Consider the following 23,572-nt stretch of genomic DNA (forward strand, 5'->3'; position numbering starts at 1 on the left):
ATGCACGTTTATTTGGTAACCTTGAGAAGTGCACAATTTGCACAGATCGAGTTTCTTTTCTTAGCTATGTTGTGACTCCGCAGGGAATTGAGGTAGATCAAGCCAAGGTTAAAGCCATATATAGCTGGTCGACAACGGTCAGACAAGAGAAAAGCTTTGTAGGACTTGCTAGGTTCTACCGCCGCTTTGTGAGGGATTTTAGCACCATTGCAGCCCCACTACATGAGCTTACCAAGAGGAATGTGACATTCACTTGGGCTGCAGCACAAAGGAATGCATTGGACACTTTGAAAGATAAGTTAATACACACACCATTACTCCAACTTCCTGATTTCAATAAAACTTTTGAGCTTGAATGTGATGCTAGTGTGATTGGATTGGGTGGTGTGTTGTTACAAGAAGGCAAACCTGTAGCATATTTCAGTGAGAAATTGAGTGGGCCTAGTTTGAATTATTCTACCTATGATAAGGAATTGTTTGCTCTAGTGCGAACATTGGAAACATGGCAGCATTATTTATGGCCCAAAGAATTTATTATACACTCTGATCATGAGTCTTTGAAACACAATAGAATTCAAGCAAAACTTAACCGTAGGCATGCTAAATGGGTTGAATTTATTGAATCTTTTCCATATGTCATCAAACACAAGAAGGGAAAAGAAAATGTCATTGCTGATGCATTGTCTAGACGTTACACAATGCTATCCCAACTTGATTTCAAAATTTTTGGCTTGGAAACAATAAAAGAGCAATATGCATACGATGGTGACTTTAAAGATGTGTTGTTAAATTGCAAGGAGGAAAAGACTTGGAACAAATTCGTTCTCACCAATGGGTTTGTGTTTAGAGCTAATAAGCTATGCATTCCAGCTAGCTCCGTGCGTATGTTATTATTGCAGGAAGCGCATGGAGGAGGGCTGATGAGGCACTTTGGTGTGAAGAAGACAGAGGATAACCTTACTGATCATTTCTTTTGGCCCACGATGAGGAGAGACGTGGAGAGGTTCGTTCCTCGCTGCACAACATGCCAAAAAGCTAAGTCATGCCTTAACTCTCATGGTTTGTATATGCCTCTGCCTATTCCTAGTGTGCCTTGGGAGGATATTTCTATGGACTTTGTTTTAGGGTTTCCTAGAACAAAGAAGAGGAGAGACAGTGTCTTTGTTGCTGTAGATAAATTTTCTAAGATGGCACATTTCATACCTTGTCATAAGAGTGATGATGCTACACATGTTGCTGATTTGTTCTTTCATGCGATTGTTCGCTTGCATGGAGTGCCAAACACCATAGATTCTGATCGCGATACAAAATTCCTTTGTCATTTTTGGAGAACCTTGTGGGCTAAGTTAGGGATTAAACTTTTATTTTCTACTACATGTCATCCCCAAACTGATGGACAAACTGAGATTGTAAATAGAACTTTATCTACAATGCTTAGGGCTGTTTTGAAAAACAATATTAAAATGTGGGAAGAATGTTTGCCTCATATTGAGTTTGCTTATAATCATTCACAACATTCGACTACTAAGAAGTGCCCTTTTGAGTTTCTTTATGGCCTTCTTCCCCGTGCTCCAATTGATCTTTTGCCCCTCCCAACTTTAGAGAGGGTGAACATTGATGCAAAACAACGTACTGAATTGATGTTAAAACTACATGAGACTACTAAGGAGAACATGGAGCGCATGAATACTAAGTATAAACTTGCTGGAAGCAAAGGAAAGAAACATGTTACTTTTGAACCTGGTGATTTGGTTTGGTTGCATTTGAGAAAAGATAGGTTCCCTAATTTGAGAAAATCTAAGTTGCTAGCTAGAGCTGATGGTCCTTTCAAAGTGCTACAAAAGATTAATGATAACGCATACAAGCTTGAGCTGCCTGTAGATTTTGGGGTTAGCCCCACATTTAACATTGCAGATTTAAAGCCATATTTGGGAGAAGAAGATGAGTTAGAGTCGAGGACGACTCAAATGCGAGAAGGGGAGGATGATGAGGACATCCCTTCCAATGATACAACCATGCCTATTGCACAACAAGGACTAATGACTAGAGCTCGAGCTCGTGAACTTAATTATCAGGTAAAGTCATTCCTAGCTAATGATACAACTTCTTCTCAGAATTGGGTGCTACTAAGTAGTTGTTGTGATCCACTTGTTGTTAGGAATATGGGAGAGGAACCAGATCGCAAGCAGCACTAGCAGCGCTGATTTGATGAAGTCAATGCCCCTCATTTCGGAGGGCAAACGGGGCAAATGAGTACTTGTTAGAAATATCTCGTTGTCTACTTTCAGCTATGTGTAGCCTCACAACCAGATTTGACTCAGGCTACTCAGAATGACGAAAATAGTTTTTCACATCAGAAACTTTCTTGCCGAAAACCATCGTCAGCGACGCTACATAGGGAAGAAGATGGGAAAAACAAGAAGAAAATGGAAAATGAAGGGGGTGGATGGAAAATGTGACGGCAGTGGCATGGTTTTACTTTCGTAAAATTCTAGTAGCATGGCTATAAATAGACGAATTGTAATGACATTTTTTTAATATCTACATTTGCAATGGCATGGATCGAATTAACCCATTTTTGAACCATCGTAATTACAAAATTGAATGTTTAAACACCAATTTACTATAAGAATCAGATCGCCTCGTTTGCTATCATCTATAAAACAAATTTTACCAACCTATACACTTTACAACTCTATGGTGAACAAGGATATTCTGGGAACCTTCGAACTTCCAACCATGTCACCTTCCTCTCCCTCTTCATCCGCAGGCATCTGTCTTCATCAACTCCACCGTGTTCTCCCTCACTGCCTTTTATTCATTGTCTTCCATACCTTGCGTTACCGAATCAACTAACGAATTACGATGCCCCCACTAACCAGTAACCACTCTGCTCCAAGTTTTTCATCTCCGCGTGAAACCAAGTGATTTTTAATGTAAAAAAACCCAAGTGATTTTTCATGGATAATTTCCTTCCTTCAACTCCCATTCCTCTTTCTAACTTTTACATCACAGCCCAGGGAATTTCAGCCGGCTTCTTCGCCAACGGCGCAAAATACCCATGCCCGTCGGATGAGATCAATGGAAGGCCCCGATCTGATCACCTAGCCGGCCAGCCGCATCCTATTATCCCATATAGAAAAAATAATATCCCTAGTCCTGCAGACATGTGGAGTCCTGGACCCATAAAATTCCCCCAAATCACCGGGGAAACGGGAAACCCCGATTCAAATTCAAACTCAAAATTCGAATGGCTACTCTCCTCTTCTCCTTGGCCCCGTCCCCTCGTCTCCTCCTCCCACTCCGCCGCCTCGATCCCAAACCCCTACTCCGCCCAAAACCCCTCCTCCTCCTCTCCACGGCCATGGGTTCCCCGGCGAGGGCTCAGCCTTCCTCGTGGCGCAGCGCGGGGCGGCCGCCGCCGCAGCAGCAGTGGTCCTGCGCCACCTGCACGCTCGACAACCCCGGCCACTCCCGCGCCTGCGACGCCTGCGGCAACTCGCGACCCGTGGAGGTCGACGGCGACGCCGTCGCCAAAGCCCAGACCCCAACTCTCCCGACCATGTCGACCCCTCCGGCGAGGGCCTCGACTTCTTCGGGTTGCGGGGCGGGCCGGCCGCCGACTGAGCGGAAGTGGTCCTGCGCCGCCTGCACGCTCGACAACCCCGGCCACTCCCGCGCCTGCGAGGCGTGCGGCAACTCTCGCCCCATGGAGGTAGTCGCCGTCGACGACGACGACGAGGACGCCCTGGACCTGGGCGCCCTCGCCGGCGCCTCGTTCCTCCCGCTCCAGCGGCGCTCCATGAAGAGGGAGCGCGCGGCGTCGCCGGAGGTCGTGGGAGTGTGCGCCGACGAGGGAGACGGCGCCAAGGGCGGGGAGGATAAGCCCGCCAAGAAGAAAGGTTTCTTTTTTTTTTTTGTTTTGATCTTGTATATTTGCGAATCGTTCGATTGGGGACTTTGTTCACGAATGTGCAAAGAATCGCTTCTCCATTCATTACGTTTCTAGGGGCTTTGTTCTTTCATGTTCTGTGCGGGTCGGGTTCAGGGAGTAGCAGACAAATTGCCATTGTTTCTGTTGTTGCTGACTTACTGTGATTTGCTATAGTATGTAGCGGGTAGGAAAATGTTGTGGCGCTGCATGTCATTACCAGAGTTATTATTAGCTAGATTTGATCAGACAATGCACCAAGGTGTATCTGTTCCGTTCCCTGATGGACTACAAAAGAATGTGGTATAATTAGCAATAGGAAGTCACTGCCTTGGGCCTTTCAGTGGTATCTGCTAGAAAGGAGTAGTAATGGTTTTGCATGTCGTATTGCTATCATTTCGAAGTTCGAATTGAGACTTGAGAGTGGCAAATAACGAAATTTCTCCATGGGTTTGGATTCACTGCAAATCACTAGGAAAATTGATATACAATGGTATAATTTTTACTCTACTTTGGGTTGTGTGAATTGTGCTAAAGTATTGATATGGTCGACATTTATACGACAAACCCCTTAGTTTTATTTACCCGTGATGCTAGTTGTTACTAGTATTGGTTAAAATTTGTATGTCTTGTTTCAACCAACTTTACGGAGAGTGCTTCAATATATCATAAACTCAAAGAATGTTGGCTATCGGTTATACTGCATAGACATTTATCCTTTTTCCTTCATATACAAGCATGTGCAGTTATTTAGTTTTATTTTCTCTGTCTGCAGTTATTTGTTCCCACATAGCTTATATACTGACAACACATTGCTGGTAATTGTGTTGATATTTATCAATGACACACTGCTGGTAATTGTGATGCTATACTGTTTTCTTGAACTGAAAATTTGATACTGTTATTCCCTTATCCCTGAAATCATGAATATATGTCAGCTTTTGCTAATAGTTTTTTTTTTTTGGTCTTAAATAAGTTGATATCTTGTAGTCAATGTGGCCCACTTTTTTGTTTGTGTAAACTAGTCTACAATATATATTTTGATTATATCTTTGTAATAGTGACATAACTAGTTAATTATGCCAGTTAGTAGTTGGTTATGGTTTTCAAGTTGTTGCTAATACATTTTTTGCTTCTGATTTGTTATTGTCACTAACACAGCATGTGCTGAGATTATTTTGGATAAGAAGACCTTCAAAATCATGACATACAATGTCTGGTTTCATGAGGATTTGGAATTGTGTAGAAGGATGGATGCTCTTGGGGATCTTATTAAGAACCACAACCCTGACCTTATATGCTTCCAGGTGCAGATTTTGAAAACAAAGTAATTTTCCTTATCTCTTCTAAATGGCACGACTCATATGTGGAGCTGCAGGAGGTTACACCAAACATATATCTGCTTCTACAAAAATCTGACTGGTGGCAAGAATACCGATGCTCGCTGTCGAATAGCATGGCTATGCAGCGGAAATATTACTGCATGCAGGTTTGTTTCCACTAATCCCATGGATACATATATAAATATAATTGTTCTTATTCTATTTATTACAAATGTAATATTTTCTTTTTAAATTTTTCATTCTCCATGATGCATGTAACCATGGGCTTATGTGGAGATAGTAAAATTGATGAACAATGCAAGATTATTAAAGTACTTTACATGAAACTAGCCAAGTGTTTGTGCTCTATGATGAAATTAAAAAAGAAAAAAAAACATGAGAATGGCATTGTTAAATCTTGTATTGGGAACAAAGGCTTATAGCAGAGAAATATTATAGTAGAATTGGATTATGGACAGAGGATGATCAAACTTGTTCTTGTTCCCTATGTGCTACTTAAATCTATCTTGCCTGAAAAGGAGTATAACTTTCTATTTCAGACATGTGATCTGTAAAACTCCGCAAGTATCGAACTATACAAGAGCTGTGAAACATATTATGAAAAAAAAAACATAAAATGGTTTGGTTTATCACAGTTTTTGTTAGTTCCAGTTTATGAAGCTGATTTTTCTACTGTGGATAATTAGAACAGAAATAAACTAAAAATCCCATCAGAAATTCGCTGTAGAAATTTGATAGTCTGTTCTATAGATATTTACATGCTTTTATGTATGTTTGTGCACAAATTTTAAGACTTCTACTGCACATTTTATGTAATTTGATGTTATGTAATTTGTTATGTTGGCACCTAAGTTAGTAGGGTGTTACCTCGAATTTTGGAGTTGCTACCTCAATGGGTAACGGTAGCAACCTCTCATACTATCTTTTGTGCTTTGAAGTGTTTTGTGGGAATCCTTGTGCTTGTCTTGGTACCTCAGCTTTGCTATTATTTCTGAACTGTGAATACTTTTTCAGTAAGAGTTTATTAATTCCTAATAATGTGATTCAATTTCAAACATATGCAGATGAGCAAATTGCCTGTTGAGTCTTTTGACTGCACTCCATTTTCCAACTCAATAATGGGAAGAGAACTGTGTGTAGCACATGTCAAAACTGGAGGTGCAGTTAAGCTAGTGCTGGCCACTAGCCACCTTGAGAGTCCAATGCCTGGGCCTCCTACTTGGGATCAGATGTACAGCACGGAACGAGTTGCTCAGGCAAACAAATCTCTCAAAATTTTGGGATCCTTCCGCAATGTAATATTTTGTGGCGATATGAACTGGGATGACAAAGGAGATGGGCCCTTCCCCCTACCAGCTGGCTGGACCGATGCTTGGATTGAGTTGAAGCCGGGTGAAGATGGCTGGACTTATGACACAAAAGCTAACAGTATGCTATCAGCCAACCGTAAGTTACAGAAGAGATTGGACCGATTCGTGTGCAAGCTGGCAGATTTCAAGATTAACAACATCCAGATGATCGGGAAGAATGCGATACCTGGTCTCTCATATGTCAAGGAGAAGAAGGTCCGCAAGGAAGTTCGCAAACTGGAACTTCCTGTCTTACCCAGTGACCACTTTGGACTTGTTTTGAGCATTACTCTTGAAAGCTGAAAAATATCTGATTACAGTGGTCCTACATTTCTTTGATGTAGGTACATCTTTTGTGTAATAGCACAACTCTTTCAGTTGATCTTAATATGACTCAAAGGTAAAATGTAGGCCTCTGCCAATTTGGATGCCTCTAATTTTGTGAAGTTTAAGCAGAGGCGTCCGTTGGCTATATAGAAATGCCAACTGAATTTATACCCATGTTGGCTTGCTTATTGCTGCTTATCACTGCATAAATGTTCTTTCGTGTTCCTGAGTTGAGCCCGTGCTTGCCATGCCTTTCCATCTGATCTGTTATTGTTTCGCTGCTTGTACTGGACATTATGTCGGTTGAATTATGTGATCGCATTCGATCTGGGCTGGTTGTCGGACAGCTTATGTAGAACGATGCGGTCGAGATACAATTGATATAAATTGCTGCCTTTGCTCTGGAAACCAGTCATTTTGAAGAATGGCAACGTTTGTGAAATACAATCATTAAGTACTACTCTCTCTTTGTTTCATATTATAAATCGTTTTGACTTTCGTCAAAGTCAAACTACTTCAAGTTTGACCAAGTCCCTGTTTGATTCAGCTTAGGATTATTATAATCTGTATTATTTGAAGTAAGCTAAAACAAATAAATAGATTATTATGATAGATTATTATAATTTGTAAGCCAGATTATTATAGTCTACAAATCTCCTTTGGAAGAGCTTTTTCTAGATTATTGGGTGGCTAAAGACCCACTACCCTTAGATGCCTTCAATAATATAGAGAAACAAACAACTTGCAGCTTATTTTATGCTAGCTTATTATAATCCAATTTAGAGTAATCTGATTTAATAATTTAGATTATAATAATCTTTAAGCTGAAACAAACAGGGCCTAAGTTTATAGACAAATATAGTAATATTTATAATACCAAAGTAGTTTCATTGAATATATTTTCATTATAAATTTATCTTGGGTTGGGAATGTTAACATTTTTTTCTATAAACTTCGTCAAATTTGAAACAGTTTGACTTTGACTAAAGTCAAAATGACTTATAACCTAAAATCGATGGAGTAAATTATATTGTAATATATAGTTATATAATCTGATGAGATTACAATATTATAAAGAGTAAATTTCACCGGAAAACATATATTTTTATAAAATTATCGTAGATTACACATTTAAGTTAAAATATCCTACAATTCATCGTATAAACATTAAGGGCCCCTTTGATTTGTAGGAAAACATAGAAATTTTCAAGGATTTCAATCTTATTAAAAAATTTCCTATAAAGACTTGTTAACAAATGATTAAATCTATCAAACCCTTTTGAAATAACTATGGGATGAACAATCCTATAAATATTTTGAAGAAAATTTAGGAAATGCTCTAACATTTGGAAAATTTCCTTTGAGTCTCTCATTCGACATTTGTGTTTTTCTGTGGTCCTATTAAACGGTAATTCTTTTGTTTTTCCTGCATTTTACAATCTTCTGCTTTACATTTACATTCCAATCGGACTACGGTAACTTATTGTGAATTGATAATTCCTCTCAGGAATGTTGCTTATACTTGTAGTACATTTGTGCTTCATGTTATTTCTCTTTTACTATATCTAATGTACCAACATAACAAAGACACCAACAGACCAACACAATTCATGCTACGTAAGTGTAATTAATCTAAAAAATTTTTTGTCAAGACATGATCATTGGAAACTGGGAAACTATTTTAATCCCTTAAGGGGATATCCTCTCGTTCTTTACATATCACTTAAATGGTTATGAAAAAAATTGAAAACAATTAAGAAGGTGTATCAACATGTCATTTAATACTCCACAAATATACAAGTTCAAATTCAACTTCTACATTTCATAACGACAAAAAAATTAAACCGTAGCTAGTTAAGGTATATTCGGAGTCAAATTTGTTTTTTTTATTGCCGGATGTAGAAGTTGAATTTTTACTTGCATGTTTGTGAAGTGATATATCACATGTTAATACATCTTATCAATTTTTTTCAGATTTTTTCATAACCATTTGAGTGACATGCAAACAATAAGGGATGTCCCCTCGAAGTATCAAAATCCTCTTCCTTCGAAACTTCATATTATTAACAAATGGAGTGTTCAACGTGATGCCAGAAACAGGTGTGGATAAGTTGCTCAACTGGTCCATTTCCATTTTTGTGCTTTGCACAGTTGCAGAGTGAGGAGGCGACGGCGGTGAGCAGGACCTCGGGGGCACTGGCGTTCACGGCCGCGATGCTTGGTAGAGTTGGCTTGTGGCAAAACAGGGGAGCGGTAGAGCAGAGGCAGAGAATGGTGGCGATGACGGCGAGCTCCGGCGTGCAATCACAGTGTAGGATTCCGCTGTTCTTTCCACGGTGAACCTCAACTAGTATAGTATAGTACCACCTCAGTTTTTGGAGCTGAAGAGCGACGAGTCCGTATCGGATTCCGATCCCACGTCGGACTTTAAAAGCAGAGCAAACCCCTCCCTGGCTCGCTTCTCTTTCGCTCGCTCGCACCGCCATCCCTTCCGATCCATCCATCCCCATGGCGACCAACCTCCACCTTCTCCTCGAGCTAGGATTCCGCTTCAACCCCTCACCGGAGGAGGTCGTCACCTACTACCTCCCACGCCTCATTGCCGGCCACCCGCCCAAGGACACCGAGTCCTGCATCCACCGAGCCAATGTCTACGGCGCCGAGCCCAGGGAGCTCGCAGCCCAGTTCGCGCCCGTGGCGAGGAGCTCCAATGGCGACCGGTTCTTCTTAACCGAGTGCAAGCGGATCAAGGGGAAGGTCTCTCGCGTCGCAGGCGGTGGCAGCTGGGTCTCTCAGACCAGCAAGGATATCAAGAACAGGGAGGGGATCAAGGTCGGGGAAGCCAAGAATTTCCGCTTCAAGAAAGATGGCACGAACACGGATTGGTTGATGGAGGAGTACCACCTCTGCCTCCGACAAGCCAGCGATCTCGAGCCCGTCCTCTGCCGGGTGTACGTCTCTCCCAGGGCGGCCAAAGATTCGGCGGCGCACCAAGAATCCGCCGCTCTCACGCCCCAAGAACCTGCGCCGCCGCTGGCTCATGCTCCCGCACCGGCTCCGATTCAAGAACCAGCCGCTCTGCCTCGTCAAGAACTCGCGCCTGCGCCACCACGTCTCGAGGCCGTGATCACGCAGCAGCAAGCGACCATGAAGATGGGAGGTTCTGTCCCGGCAAGCAAGGCGACGCGCCAGAGTTGCGTGACGGCGTCCGCGCCACCACCGCGACGTGTGGCTCCGCAACCGGCACCTCCGTCACTGCGTACTGCACCGGCGGCTGTTGCGCCGCCACGGCAAGTGCCCGTGATCACGCAGCAGCAGGCGCCTCCCCTGAAGAGGCCCGCCCCGCCGGTCCCCTCGCCGCCGTGCGCCAAGAAGATCAGAGGACCTGTCTCGGCAAGCCCGGCGGCGCGCCAGAGCTGCGTGGCGGCATCCGCGCCGCCGCCATGGTGTGTGCCTCCGCCTCCGCGACCGGCACCACCGTCAAGGCGCGTCATGGCGCCACTGCCGCCTTATCCGATGGATCCGTTCGAGACACCACCGTCGCCTCATGCACCCAGGCATGATCCGTTCGAGCCACCACCGTCGCCTGATCCACCCATCCAGAGCTATGCGATCGATCCACCCATCCAGAGCTATGCGATGGATCCATTCGAGCAACCGCCGTCGCCATACGCACCACATGGCGTTGATGACATGGACGAGTTTACGAGATCGCTGGAAGCTCAGCTAGAAGAAGCCGATGGTGATGAAATTGCTGCAGCGACTGTTGCTCCTCCCATGGCACAAAACGTTGCGCCCGATGACGACATGGACGAGTTTACGAGATCGCTGGAAGCTCAGCTGGAAGAAGCAGATGGTGATGACAAGATTGATGATGATGAGATTGACGAGGAAATTTTCCAAATTCCGCTGAAGGACTAAGGCTACAAGCTCTTCTTATAAGTTGAAGGACACGAAATTGTTCATGTGCCTAATCATCGCACAAGTAGTTCTGAGCAGTTGTAACTTGTAGGTTAGAACATAATTCTTTGTGTGCTGAACTTGTAATATCACGGCACAAGTATATATATGAGTTTGAACGTATGTTTCCTCGGCGATTTCAAGAATATTGTTCTTGTGATGTTCTAATATATAACCATGTGCTGTAACAACTGTCAGATTTTTAGAACTACCATGTTCTGCTACATGTTGGTTCGGTCTCATCAGCAAAACATGCTTCTGCCTCTCTTGTATCTAAGGGTATGTTTAGTCTTTGGGCGTAAAGTTTTTAAGTATACGGATGTACATTTGAAAGTATTAAACATAGACTAATAACAAAACAAATTACAGATTTCGCCTGTAAACTACGAGATGAATTTATTAAGCCTAATTAATCCGTTATTAGCAAATATTTACTGGAGCATCACATTGTCAAATCATAACGTAATTAGGCTCAAAAAATTCGTCTCGCAATTTACTTACAAACTGTGCAATCGGTTTTTCCACACATTTAATATCCTATGCATGTGCCCAAATATTTGATGTGATGTTTTTGGCCAAAAATTTTTGATGAAAACGAGGCCTAAAATAACCGAACTATTACGTCGATCAAACTTATGCATTTTGTCATCCATCACAAAATTTGTTGCTACATGTTGGCTGTTGCAGCATGCATTAAAAAGTGCACCTAACCAAAACTGCATGCACACTGCCACTCACCAGAACTCGCACCAGTGTTACCCAAACACAACAGTGCAGAACAACTATTACAACTACACAATTCGGTACAGAGTAGGGGGCACCGAATTGACTTCCTTGACGCCTCTAAGATATTTCATTATTTACCATCCAACACGCTGACCTTTAAGAATTTACTACTCAATTGGTAAGCCTTTAAGATTTTGCCACCGGAACCACGAATTTCTTCATTTCGCTCCCGTCAAATTTACAGCTCATCCGTCTCCTTCCGTTTACACTGACGTAGGGCGCTGCCGCCACCATCACCGGGCACTCCCTCGCCACCATGGCGCACGTCTTTCATCTTCGTTTGTCACCCCCCCCCCACCGATAGTGGCGTGGTCGGGGATGGCTTCACGCTGCGGCTACGGCTGTGGCTGAGAGGATGGCGGCGGCAACCATATGCAAGCTCGAGCATGGCCGCACCTCAGCGGCGGACGAGGTCGGGAACAGCGACGATGGTGGCGGCGAAGCTTGGGGACGGTCGCTGACAAGCTCAGAACTGTGGCAGCGAGGTGGGCGTCGGAGAGCGGGGAGGGGAGCAGCGCCGTGACTGCCCGTGCCTAGGTGCGGTTCGTGGAGCGGGTGGTGAGGATGCCGGCGAGCGAGGTGACGACGGCTGGGAGACCAGCAGATTCAGGCTGTGGCTGCGGCGGAGGCGGCGGAGTGGGAGAGGGGTGATGCGGGGAAGGATCCTGGACATGAAATGCAGTCGACGCGGTAGTGACGGCGACGGCTGCGGCGGGAGAAGGAAAAGCGGAGGCGAGCGGGAACGGCGACGATGGTGGTGGCGAAGCTTGGGGACAGTCGCCGACGAGCTTGGTTGCGGCGACGGCGGTGACCTAGCTCCGAGACGGCTTCGTGTAGACGGACGATTCGAATGGGAGGGCGGAGTGGTATGAAATGAAGAAATTCATGGTTCCGGTGGCAAAAACTTAAAGACTTACGAATTGAATGGTAATTTCTTAAAAGTCAGCGTATTGGATGGTAAATAATGAAATTTCTCCAACTCTGACAAAATAATATACGACCAAAATAAGTTCTAAAGAATAGTGAAACAACCACGGATATTGCAGAAGGCACATTTATCTCCTACCTCTGTATATACATAAATATATTGCAGAAGGCATCCAGAGTTAGCTAACAGTCCATGCTCTTGTTGGCAGTGCCAACAGGAGAGAAAGAATGTAGGCAGCCAGCACGGGAGGGCAAAATACCCTCCCAGCGAGCATGTGAGTGCGAGGGCGAGGGCGATTTTATGATTAGGGGCAAACTCATGGGTGGAGGAACGACACAGAGAGGCCACAACCTCCACAGTGCGGCCGTTCTCCCTCCCACATCAGACGCCGTCGATCCAGGCGAAGAACTTGTGACCCAGTTTGGACACGCAGTCCTCAAATTGGTACGCCATGCTCAAATATGGCATCGAAGGTCCAACGTGGAGCACTTAGGCTGAATGCCAACAAGGAGGCACGGGCTAGTGCACCACGTGGCGCACACGTGGTGCTGGCGGGGTGTCGACGTCGCGGCCACGTGTGCGGACACACGGGCGGCCCGGATGGAGGCCGGGGTCGATCTGACGGCCCAGATCGGCCACGCGGCATGGGAGGTGGTAGCCGGCTGCCCAGCATAGCCGGCGGCGGCACGGACGCGGAGCACAGCGACGACGACCCGGCTAGACGGCCACCGCCGGCGGCGGCACGTCGCGAGAAGGCCTGGGAGGCGGCCGGCAAAGGGGAGAAAGATGGAGAGGGAGGGGAGTGCTCACCGAGAGCGGCAACGGTGAGACGGCAACAGGGAAGCGGCCGACGGCGGCACAGGAAGCGGCGGACCACATCCCAGCGATGATCGGCGAAAGAGGAGGGGCGACCGATGGCGCTCAAGATCTGTTGAAGGAGGAGAAGGGGTTAGGAGGGTGCGAGGGTGTCGGGAATGGTGAGGAAAGATGGCCGGAGGCGATGGGGGCGACGGAGCTCACCGTCGAGCGAGGGAGACGGGACTCCGGCGGGATTCCGGCGAAGAGGAGGGGAATGCAGAGGAGCGGTGCTACGGGTGGCCACGGCGCAGCTTGGGATGGCTGAGAGCAGCGGCAAACGGCGACCAGAGGCGGAGAATGCGGCGGCGACATCGGGTTCGCGGTGGAGGTGGTGATCTGGTGGTGGATTGGGGAAATGGAGGAAAGACCGGCGTGCGGCGAGGTGTGGCGATGCTGGTGGTGCAAATGGCGCGGCACGGGGATGGCGGGAGCGGCGGTGGTGGGCGGCAGATGGTCGCCGGAGAGCGGCGATGATGGGGAGCGGCGTGGAGAGAGCGGGAGAGGGCGCGGGGAGCTCGGGGAAATGGGAAAAAGGGAGAGGGAGCTGTGGGGATCGTTTTAAATGGGCTCGGAGCCGCAGGATCGGGGCCGAGAGGGGCGGCAACCGGTGGCGACATGGGCGGCATCATCGTTGGGGGGGTGGGTGGTGGTTATTCGGCGCCGATTTTGCGGGAAGGAGTTGGGGAGGAGTGCAGGGACGTGGGCGATGGGGTCCCACGGCCGGGTAAGGGCGCGTGGAGTGGAGGAGGTGGGTAGGGTGGCGTGCGTGACACGGCGACATTTGGAGGGGCCGGTGGCCATGGCGGTTGGGTGGTTGGAGGAAGGGGATGACGGAGAGGAGGGAGGTGGCATGGACTTGGCGAAGGGAAAAACGAGCTGAGTCGAGGGAGGGGAAGGGGAGGTTGGCCTGGCTGGGAAGGAGGAGGGAGGAACTGGGCTGAGCCCAAAAGGAGGAGGGAGGTTTTCTATTTATTTAATTGATGGAATGAACTTTGTGCTATTTAAAAGTACTTTTTGAGCTCAAAAATTCACGGGAAATTTCAGAGAATATTTTAGGGCACAGAGAATATTAAAATTCCCTCATTATTTCACTTGATTAAATTGCTCTAATTTTTATTTATTTTCTGGAAAATGCATTATTTAATAATTTTTAATCCCGAACGAAAATCGGGGCGTTACAGCCAGTCATGGATTTGGAAAAATTAGATTCATGCCATTCTTAGAGTTGTCGGTTTAGAAAAACTTTATGCCGTTATCATTGGGATAGCAAAAGCACAAGCCCATCTCACCTACATTTTTTTATTGCACAAATGCTAAGATATGTCTATTTTTGTAGAAAGGAATTATTAGTTTCTCTTACTGACTTGCCCAAATCTTCCATTATTATTGATGCAATGCAAATAAAAGGAATTCCAGAAACAAGTTTCTGCATAGACACTACAGCGGTCCATGTATGCCGAAAATTCAAACCCTGCTAAAACTGTATTGTTAATTGAGAGCAAAATATTAGGCTGCCGGATCCAACATATCTCAACAAATTTCAAAAGATTAACAGAACATCCACTCTCAACAATTCATTCAGAAATCCCAAATGACATAGCCTTTCCATTAAGATTAGCAAACCATAACGATTACAGCATCACAAGATAACATAAAAAGCCAGTTCACCCGTCAAACCTGACCAAAACATCTCCTAACCTACCGACTCGAATATGAAAATGTGCCAGTAGCCGAGAACACAGACAGAAGAAGCGTGCTCGTACAAGACGATGCCCCCAAACCTAGGCCTTCTCGCCCCCGATGCAGCGTGCGAGCTGGATGTCCTTGGGCATGATGGTGACGCGTTTGGCATGGATGACACAGAGGTTGGTGTCCTCGAAGAGCCCCACAAGGTAGGTCTCGGCAGCCTCCTGCAGCACTGCCATGGCAGAGCTCTGGAAGCGGACATAGGACCTAATGTCCTGCGTGATCTCCTGCACCAGCCGTTGGAAGGGGAGCTTGCGGATTAGCAGCTCTGTGCTCTTCTGGTATGTGCGGATCTCTCGTAGTGCGACGATCCATGGATTGAAGCGGTGCGGCTTCTTTAGCCCTGCCATCATCGGTGCTGACTTGCGTGCCACCTTCATCACCAGCAGCTTCCTCGGCACATTGCCGGCAGTGGACTTCTTTGCCGTCTGCTTTGTGCGGGCCATCTCTCACCGAAGGAGAAAGAGAAGGAGAAGGAGGAGGAGAAGGAGAAGAATTCAAGGTGAGATTTGGATTTGGAGTGGACTCAAGGTGAATTTGCGGGTGGTTTGAGTGGTGGATTTGGTGGGTATTTGTAAGAGAAGGAACAGGCGAGGCAGGAGTGGGGGGAATCTTTGGGGCCAATGGGTACGAACACCGGGAGGTGTTGGATGGAGACGGATGGTGGATAATATTGGGAGTGGGGCAGTGATCCATGGGTGTCGCTATTGGTGGCTTCCTATTGGCTGCGGTTCGGGAGGCGTCGGATGGAGACGGACGGTGGAGATGGGTTGGGAGTGGGGCAGTGATCCGTGGGTGTGGGTATCGGTGGCTTCCCATTGGCTGGGGTTTTGGTGGGGTGGATCGATGGGCGCGAGAACGGGGAGGCATCGGACGGACGGTGGAGATGGGTTGGGAGTGGGGCAGCGATCCGTGGGTGTGGGTATCGGTGGCTTCCCATTGGCTAGGGTTTGGGTGGGGAGTGGATCGATGGGCGCAAGCACCGGAAGGTGTCGGATGGAGACGGACGGTAGAGATGGGTTGAAAGTGGGGCAGCAATCCATAGGTGTGGGTATCAGTGGCTTCCCATTGGCTGGGCTTCGGGTGGGGTGGATTGACGGGCCCACCGGTTAGTTGGCGGTGCGTGTGTGTGGCTTGTTTTTCTTCTACTGCTTCAATCTATTTTTGGTTTTGCTGGTAAATGTTAAATTGCGAGGGGAACGAGCGAGAGCATAGTACGGATGGAGGAAAATGGTAAAAACACAAATTTGGAAATATAGAAGTTTAGGAGCTCCGTTAAAAATGGTAAATATACAAATTTAAATTGCGAGGGGAAAGAGCAAGTGCGTAGCACGGACAGAGGGAAATGGTAAAAACATAAATTTGGAAATATAGAAGTTTAGGAGTTCCGTTAAAAATGGTAAAAACACAAATGGTAAATATACAAATTTGGAAATACAGATGATTCTAGAGTTAATGCGTTGTTTTTCTAAAAAAAAATATATAAAAACAAGTACTACCACCATCTCAAAACATGATAATTTTTAACTATATCTACCTGAACATATTCTTGTCTAGCCAAATGTTATTACATTTTGGGATGGAGGGAGTAACATTTTACTTCATTTCTAAAATTGATTTATTTCAGGGTTATGGATACCTGTTAACAACCGAATTTGGTAACATCAGCATCAAGAAAGAAGATTAGATCGAAGCAAAATCGGAGACGGAGATCGAGTTCGGAAACAGGGCAGGAATCGGCTGGAGTCCAAATCGGCTACGATTAGGATCGGCTGGGTCTGAGTCGGACTAGGCAAGCCCATACAGCCGACCGACAATGCAGCTTGATGTATGATATCGGGTTGGATTGAGGTGCTTCAAGGTGATTGCCGCAAATGGATAGAGTCCTGAGAAGGCAATTGTATCTATTAATTAGGGTGTTTTATGTAATCTCCTTAGATATATGATTGGGCAAAAGTCTGTTGCAAAAACTTATGGTATCTTAGAGTTTGTTAGAGATAGTAGTCGTGTCTGTTATGGACATATCTTGTAATTCTCGGGTATAAATAGACCCGAGCCCTATGTAATTTTAATAACACACGTTCAATACAATCTCAGCGCATCGCCACCCTTTTGCTTTAGTTTTATTTCGACGAGTTCTTACTTTCGGGTTGAGCTGCATCGGTTTCGATCTTCAACAAGAGGTAAAACTTGTTATGACGACTTATGTTCTCGGGATTAGTGCTTCCATCTTTATGATACTCTGATCTCGTTTATGTAATTCATCGAGTTATCATATATCTTACATAATCTCCGGCAATACCGCTATCTAATCTACAATCGGCTAACATCTGTCTATAGAGGGCAGCCGATTAGGTTAGATATCGATGTTGACTTAGATTGTATAAGGTATCTACCACTCTATGAAACTTCTAGCGGCTTGATTGTCTAGATATTGTTCTTCTTTTCATACTTAATGCTGCATCAGTTGAGTTTGATCTATTAAGTCGTGCTTAGAATATCAATCTCTAGCCTGCCTTCTGGTTGCCGATTAGGGTAGCGTGAGAGTTTCAGCCGACCTTATCTGATTTGACTATATTTGTTCTATATGCTTCATGGACATGTTAGATCTGCCCTTTATGTCAAGATATTACTGTATTTAAGTATATTAGGCCTTTGTTTGATATATTATACTTGTTTTAATATCCTGATATAGAGTGGTATCGGAGTATTAGCCGATACATGCTAGATCTATCTGATCGGCTATGCTATAAACATATATAGCCCTGTTATTAATATATACTTCGATCTAAGTGATTTATACTGTCTCGGTACAGCTATCGATCTATCCCAATCACTTGATTTAAGTATATATCGATAAAAGAACTATATATTGGAAATATCTACAGCCGATCGAATAGATTTAGTTCTTTATTGCCTATTTACAACTGCCGATCGATTCACATATGACATCGGCTCAAAGATAAATGATATGTCATCGGCACCTAGCCGATCGGCTATCATTTATAGATTTAACCGTGGTTTCTTTGCCTTTATTTCTTGTTGATTACAGGATCAAATCAACTGGCACACTAGTACACCTGAAGGCGAGCTTTGGACCTGCACTGGAGTTAAGCAGATCTCCCAGGCCTCGTGTTTTCTGTCAACAATACCACATACCTAATAGTAGTTGACTAAATCTCGGCAGGACCCACCACATACCATGTCTTATACGGAAACAACCTTCGAATATAGGAGGAGTTCCGTATAAGGAAGGATGAATAGAGTTCTACATAGAAACGACAAGGACTACTCGGATTGTATCCATATTGGTTTCCTAAATTCTACTTGGACAAGGGGATACCTATAGGTATAAATACAAGACCCCCTAGGAGGAGGGGGGACACGGAACGATAGATCGAGACACAATATCAACATACAAGCCAACATGTGCAAAGACAAGACGCCGGATATCGACTTCAGAGATAAGCATGGCTAGTCCCCTACGGTGTCTACGGATACTGTCAGGAGAGACATAGCGCTGTCTTTAATCTCGCCGGATGCGGATTCGAGGAGGAAGACTACCCTGTTGTCGACTACACGTCAGCACTTCAGACCGCCAAGTCGACAACAACTAGATAGGCTACCCCAAATATTGTACTGGTGTGATTATGGTGAATAAGAGCAATGACTGGCTTCGGCCAACAGGATGTAGGGCTATTACCTGTAATATAAGGGGCCCAAACCCTGTATAAAATTCTTCATCCCCATCTCTTATATTACAATTTCACGTATACCCTAGTACCAACGATCCCCATACTATGCAAATACCGGAATCGCGACATCAAACGTCGACAATTTATAAATCTGATTAAAAACTATTTTAGCATTAAAATAGAAACTCATAGGTTTGTTAAGACTATAGCCACTGTCAACGTAAGCAAATTTTGGTAGTGTGGAATGTGCGGTTTGATTCCAAAATTTTGCAAAGATCGATCGAATTCTTTTTTTAGCACTTACAAAATATTGGCGTGCCAATTTATGTACAAGCCAATGAATCGGATGAGTACTTTGTCATTATAATATTTTTTTGGTATGGATTAGATATTGGAATAACAGCGGTTTCGCTGACGTGGTGACTATGTGGAGGTATTGATATAGTCTTCGTCTTACTTGGCGCTTATATGGCAGTAGAATAAAAAAAATGTGAGGGACACATTTGTCATTCATAAAAGGAATATTGTGGGACCCACATGCCAGTCCTCTCTTTCTCCTTCCCTTCTTCCTCTCTCTCTCTCTTTCTCCCTTCATTTGCACTGCTGTACTGAACCAGAAAATTTCAGTAAACTGTTAGCTGATCAACAAAGTATTCTGCTGAATTAGTACTACTAGCATATCTAATAATTAGATGGTAGAAAATTGCAGAAAACTGTAGGCTTGTCAAAAAAAGCGCTTATACAGTTATACTAACAGCTCTGCTAAACCTGAACATATATGCATGGCTGATATATGCTGTCACGCCCGGAAATTCACAAGTAATTTTCAAACTAATTTGTGCATTAAATCCTCGTCCAGAAATCAGCCGAGGTATACAAACTGGCAATTTAATATACAGATTCATCATAATAATAACATTACATACTTACAAAAGAAAAGAAAACTGCAGCGGAATTACGGTCTAGCGAAGCTCCGGCTCCACTCCCACAGGCAGCTCAACTGGGGTATAAGCCAAACGTCTTCTCCTTCGCAACTTGTTTTCAACTGAGGTTTGATTGATTATTGCAAGGTGAGTACATGGAATACTCCGCAAGCCACACAGCAAATATGTAAGTGCACAAGGATACCAAAGAATGGCATAATATAGGCTCATTTTCAAAAGCAGCATTTAGCAAACATTTAAGAATTGTAAAACAGTAGAGTGATTAATCATCAATATTAATCAACACTGAACAGTACACCCATGCTGCACAGGCCCAACCATCCTGAACAACCATACCTGACTGTACAGATCTATCTCCAAACCAGGAGCTAATCAAATTATTAGCTGTTATAGCGTCATTTATTTTGGTGAAAAGTGTGAGACTAATCACGAAAGACATTGTTAGACCCGCCCATAACCGCGGGCACGGCTATTCGAATAGTTTTACTCTGGCTAGAGGTGTACCACTGTACCCACAAGACACAGCTCCACGACATGTCACCATGCGCCTCAATACCACCACGGTACCTCGGAAAGGAGCTGTGACAGTACCCCTCACATAACACAATCCACCACAGCGCACCGTTCCTGGATCATAATCACCTCCTTACAAACAAGGCATGGACTCCCCAACGACCTCCGTGGGCTTATCTCCGCCACTTCTCAGTCTGGTGCTCCGCAATGAACCATGCTATACAAAAGATAAAGCCATTGCCCATGTTGGCTTGTGGTTGGCACGGTTAATGTTTCACAACCGAAACTCGTGAACCGGTCCTTAATTGTCATGAGCACGACCATCAAAACCATGTGCTCACAACCCACCATTATCAAGTTTTAGTTAGCACATTAATTAATTAACCAATCACGATTAACCATCGTGAGCTTCCATTAAATATCCATAAGTGATAGTGAAGCATGATTTATCCCATTAGTGAGCTATTGTTTCTAAGCATGGCTAAGCATCTATTATAAGCATCTAGCTGAACCAAACCAATATATAAGGTTCTAGCTAATCAAATTATAATTCATAGGAAAATAAAGTCATCTTCGGCCATAATTAAATGTGAAAGGCTCACCACCCGGTGACATTCGAAAATAAATGCACAGTTGAAATAAATAGAGAATTTAAATATAGGATCAACATGCTCAAAGGAATTGTGTTTGGAATCTGTGTGACTTGCCTTGCAATAATCGGTCTTCAATTAATCTTCTTGAATACTTCCAGCGCACTCGCGAACCTTCGAAACGACGGAAACGACAAGCTAACACGCAAAACGAAAAAGACTAATAAAAACCAAATAAACAATATATATAAAGTAAACAAACATGTAGATCATAATTTTAAATGAATTATGAGACTTGAACGGCCTCATTCTGACTTCATATGAATTAGTTATGAATTTGACAAGATTAATTCCAATTAAACCTATTGAAGAAAAGACTATTCCAAAATAATTAAACAATTTACAAATGATTTATAACTGAGATAAAAGATTAAAACAACAACAACCTCCGGAAAAGATTAGATCATATTTGGTAGATAACATATGATAAAAAGAACTAATATGCCATTGAAAAAAGAGAACGGATTTATATCAATTTTGGACGGCTGAGATTAATCTTGACCGAGAGTTGACCAAGATCGGATGGCTTAGATTGATCTGGCAAGCGGGCCTCATGAGATACCAACTCAAGGAGTCAATTTTACGTGACACGAGATCACCCAAATGATCAACCGAAACCGGCGAATAGAACTAGCGGCTCTGAACTAAAGGACGACTCAACACGGACGAACGAACGAAGCACGGGGAACACCTCATTCGAACGAACGAGCGAACGACTCAACAACGGCTACGACGAAACCGGTGGTCTAGAAACGATTCACGGTAAAGCCCCGGTACGACAAACGATAGACCGGTAGGAATTTAGGGATGCACCTACAGCTAGACAACTTGACTACCGAGCAACGGCTAAAGCGGCGGCTAGGTTAAAGCGGCACACAGCTGCGACACGGCGGCACTAGAGCGACTTGACTCGCCTAGGCGGCGGCGGCTCGGCGGAGACACGCGGCTAGGGTTAGGGCGACGGCACAGCAACGACGACACAACCGGTAGCGATGGTGCACGGGCTAGGGCAGCAACGTGGCGAGCAACAATGTAACAGGCACGGCTGCGGCTGCGACAAAGCGGCTTGGCAAGCGCGGCCGATGGGTTGAAATCTAAACCAAGGAGACACGGATAGACATCTCACCGGACCAAAATGATCGGAGAGGGAGAGATGACGACGGCGACCCAGCGGCAACACACGGAGACGATGACGATGCTAGACAAACAACGGATTAGATTGAATTAAGGCCCTGGGGAAAAAACTACACCGGTGAACGACTTAGGAGCGGCGGTTGCCGACGAAATAATGCAAACGGAGGGCACCGGGAGAAAGAGGAGGCAACGGCGATTCTTACCAACACTTACGCGATGACGGACAGCAACGGAAGATGGCCGGCGACGGTGGGTGATGACGGCAGACGGCCGGCAGCGAGGTAGAGGCGGCGATGGGGTCGGGTCAGCGATGGCGGCGACGGGCTTCCCGGGGTTTTCGGTGCAAGAGAATTGGCTGCCGGGCTTCACCTTGACGCTGCGATCCCGGAGGTAGCGACGGCACAGAGTGGAGACGACCGAGGCGATGGCGAGGTGCGGCTGGACCAGCGGCCGGCGGCGGTGAAGCTTGGATTCACATCGGCGAGGTACTTCCAGAGGTCTTCGGCGTCGAGGAAGTGGAGGCCGGTCTTCTTCTCCTCCTTGCGAACCCAACGGCGGCAGCGACGACCAAAGGCGACGACCACAGCGACTACATGGGGCTGCTGGAGCGGCGGCCGGAGGTAGAGAGAGAAGGAGCTCGCGGGGAGAAGGTTTCGGGCGGCGGCAGAAGAAGGAGGAGGTGGCGGCCGAAAGAGGAGAGGGAGGGGCTCTATATATAGCCATGGGAGGCCGGAATCGAGCCCACATCGACGGGAAAAACTCGGGAAAGTCTAGGGTTCTCGCCGGAAAAAGGAAAGATTGAACCGCGAAATTGGAAAGAATTTCCATAGAAACTTTTGGGGATTTCTTGGGGAAAAGGAAGAGGAGATTGAGAGGATTCCATTCCCACAACTAATTTGGAAAAAGGAGCAACGAGGTGGCCGGATTGGTGGGAGGAGGCGGCGGCACTGTGCACGGGCTGGAGAGCTCGGGCTCTGTCCAGAGGTAGAGGTAGAAGAAGGAGCAGGGAGGAAAACAGACTTCTATGTGGGCTGAGAGGAAGGGAGAGAGAAGGGAGGCAATGGGCTGGATTCGGCCCAAGCTGATGAGGAGGACTTTTATTTACTTTTCCAAATAAATTAACCAATGAGATGATCTTTCAATTGTTAAAATTACTTCCAATGCTCAAATAATTCCAAGAAAAATCTTGAACATACTTGGACACTCAAATTATTTAATATAATAATATACAGATCATTTAATGATTAATTTATTATTTAAATAATTGCTAAAGTGTTCTTTGTATTATTAAAATTAATAATTGACCTCTGAAGAATCCAAGAAAATTTCAGAGAGTATAATTAATCATGGAGAATTTAATAAAAATTAAATCCAACCATGCTTTACACTTAGGAAATTTTATTTCCCA

The 23,572-nt window shown here is 45.1% G+C and overlaps 3 protein-coding genes and 1 long non-coding RNA gene across 4 annotated transcripts; 2 read left to right on the forward strand and 2 right to left on the reverse strand.

Moving 5' to 3' along the window:
* Positions 1-3,300: 3,300 nt before the first annotated feature.
* LOC4352068 (uncharacterized) lies at positions 3,301-7,174 on the forward strand. Its single transcript, XM_015763341.3, has 4 exons — positions 3,301-3,902; positions 5,093-5,238; positions 5,310-5,420; positions 6,339-7,174. The coding sequence occupies exons 1-4, from the start codon at positions 3,365-3,367 to the stop codon at positions 6,924-6,926; spliced, it is 1,383 nt and encodes a 460-aa protein (XP_015618827.2). The 5' UTR covers positions 3,301-3,364; the 3' UTR covers positions 6,927-7,174.
* Positions 7,175-9,458: 2,284 nt separating this feature from the next.
* On the forward strand, positions 9,459-10,871 carry LOC107275475 (formin-like protein 20). Its single transcript, XM_015763723.1, has one exon. It carries the CDS (start codon positions 9,459-9,461, stop codon positions 10,869-10,871), a length of 1,413 nt encoding a protein of 470 aa, XP_015619209.1.
* Positions 10,872-15,055: 4,184 nt separating this feature from the next.
* Positions 15,056-15,865, reverse strand: LOC4352069 (histone H3.2-like). Its single transcript, XM_015762941.3, has one exon. The coding sequence runs from the start codon at positions 15,672-15,674 to the stop codon at positions 15,264-15,266; it is 411 nt and encodes a 136-aa protein (XP_015618427.1). The 5' UTR covers positions 15,675-15,865; the 3' UTR covers positions 15,056-15,263.
* A 3,528-nt stretch (positions 15,866-19,393) lies between these two features.
* Positions 19,394-23,145, reverse strand: LOC136354693 (uncharacterized). Its single transcript, XR_010738269.1, has 4 exons — positions 22,368-23,145; positions 21,088-21,168; positions 19,854-19,968; positions 19,394-19,531 (listed from the first exon to the last, which is right to left on the reverse strand). It is a non-coding gene; the product is annotated as an uncharacterized lncRNA (long non-coding RNA).
* Positions 23,146-23,572: the final 427 nt, after the last annotated feature.

The sequence above is a fragment of the Oryza sativa genome, chromosome 12 (genome assembly GCF_034140825.1).
Source record: "Oryza sativa Japonica Group chromosome 12, ASM3414082v1".
Classification (NCBI taxonomy): domain Eukaryota; kingdom Viridiplantae; phylum Streptophyta; class Magnoliopsida; order Poales; family Poaceae; genus Oryza; species Oryza sativa.

Bases quoted from the DNA above. Each gene is read 5' to 3' on its own strand.
- LOC4352068 (XM_015763341.3), top strand. From the start codon at position 3,365: ATGGGTTCCCCGGCGAGGGCTCAGCCTTCCTCGTGGCGCAGCGCGGGG. The intron at 3,903-5,092 runs GTTTCTTTTTTT...TCACTAACACAG, and splicing joins TAAGCCCGCCAAGAAGAAAG to CATGTGCTGAGATTATTTTG. The intron at 5,239-5,309 runs GTGCAGATTTTG...GTGGAGCTGCAG, and splicing joins CTGACCTTATATGCTTCCAG to GAGGTTACACCAAACATATA.
- LOC107275475 (XM_015763723.1), top strand. From the start codon at position 9,459: ATGGCGACCAACCTCCACCTTCTCCTCGAGCTAGGATTCCGCTTCAAC.
- LOC4352069 (XM_015762941.3), bottom strand. From the start codon at position 15,674: ATGGCCCGCACAAAGCAGACGGCAAAGAAGTCCACTGCCGGCAATGTG.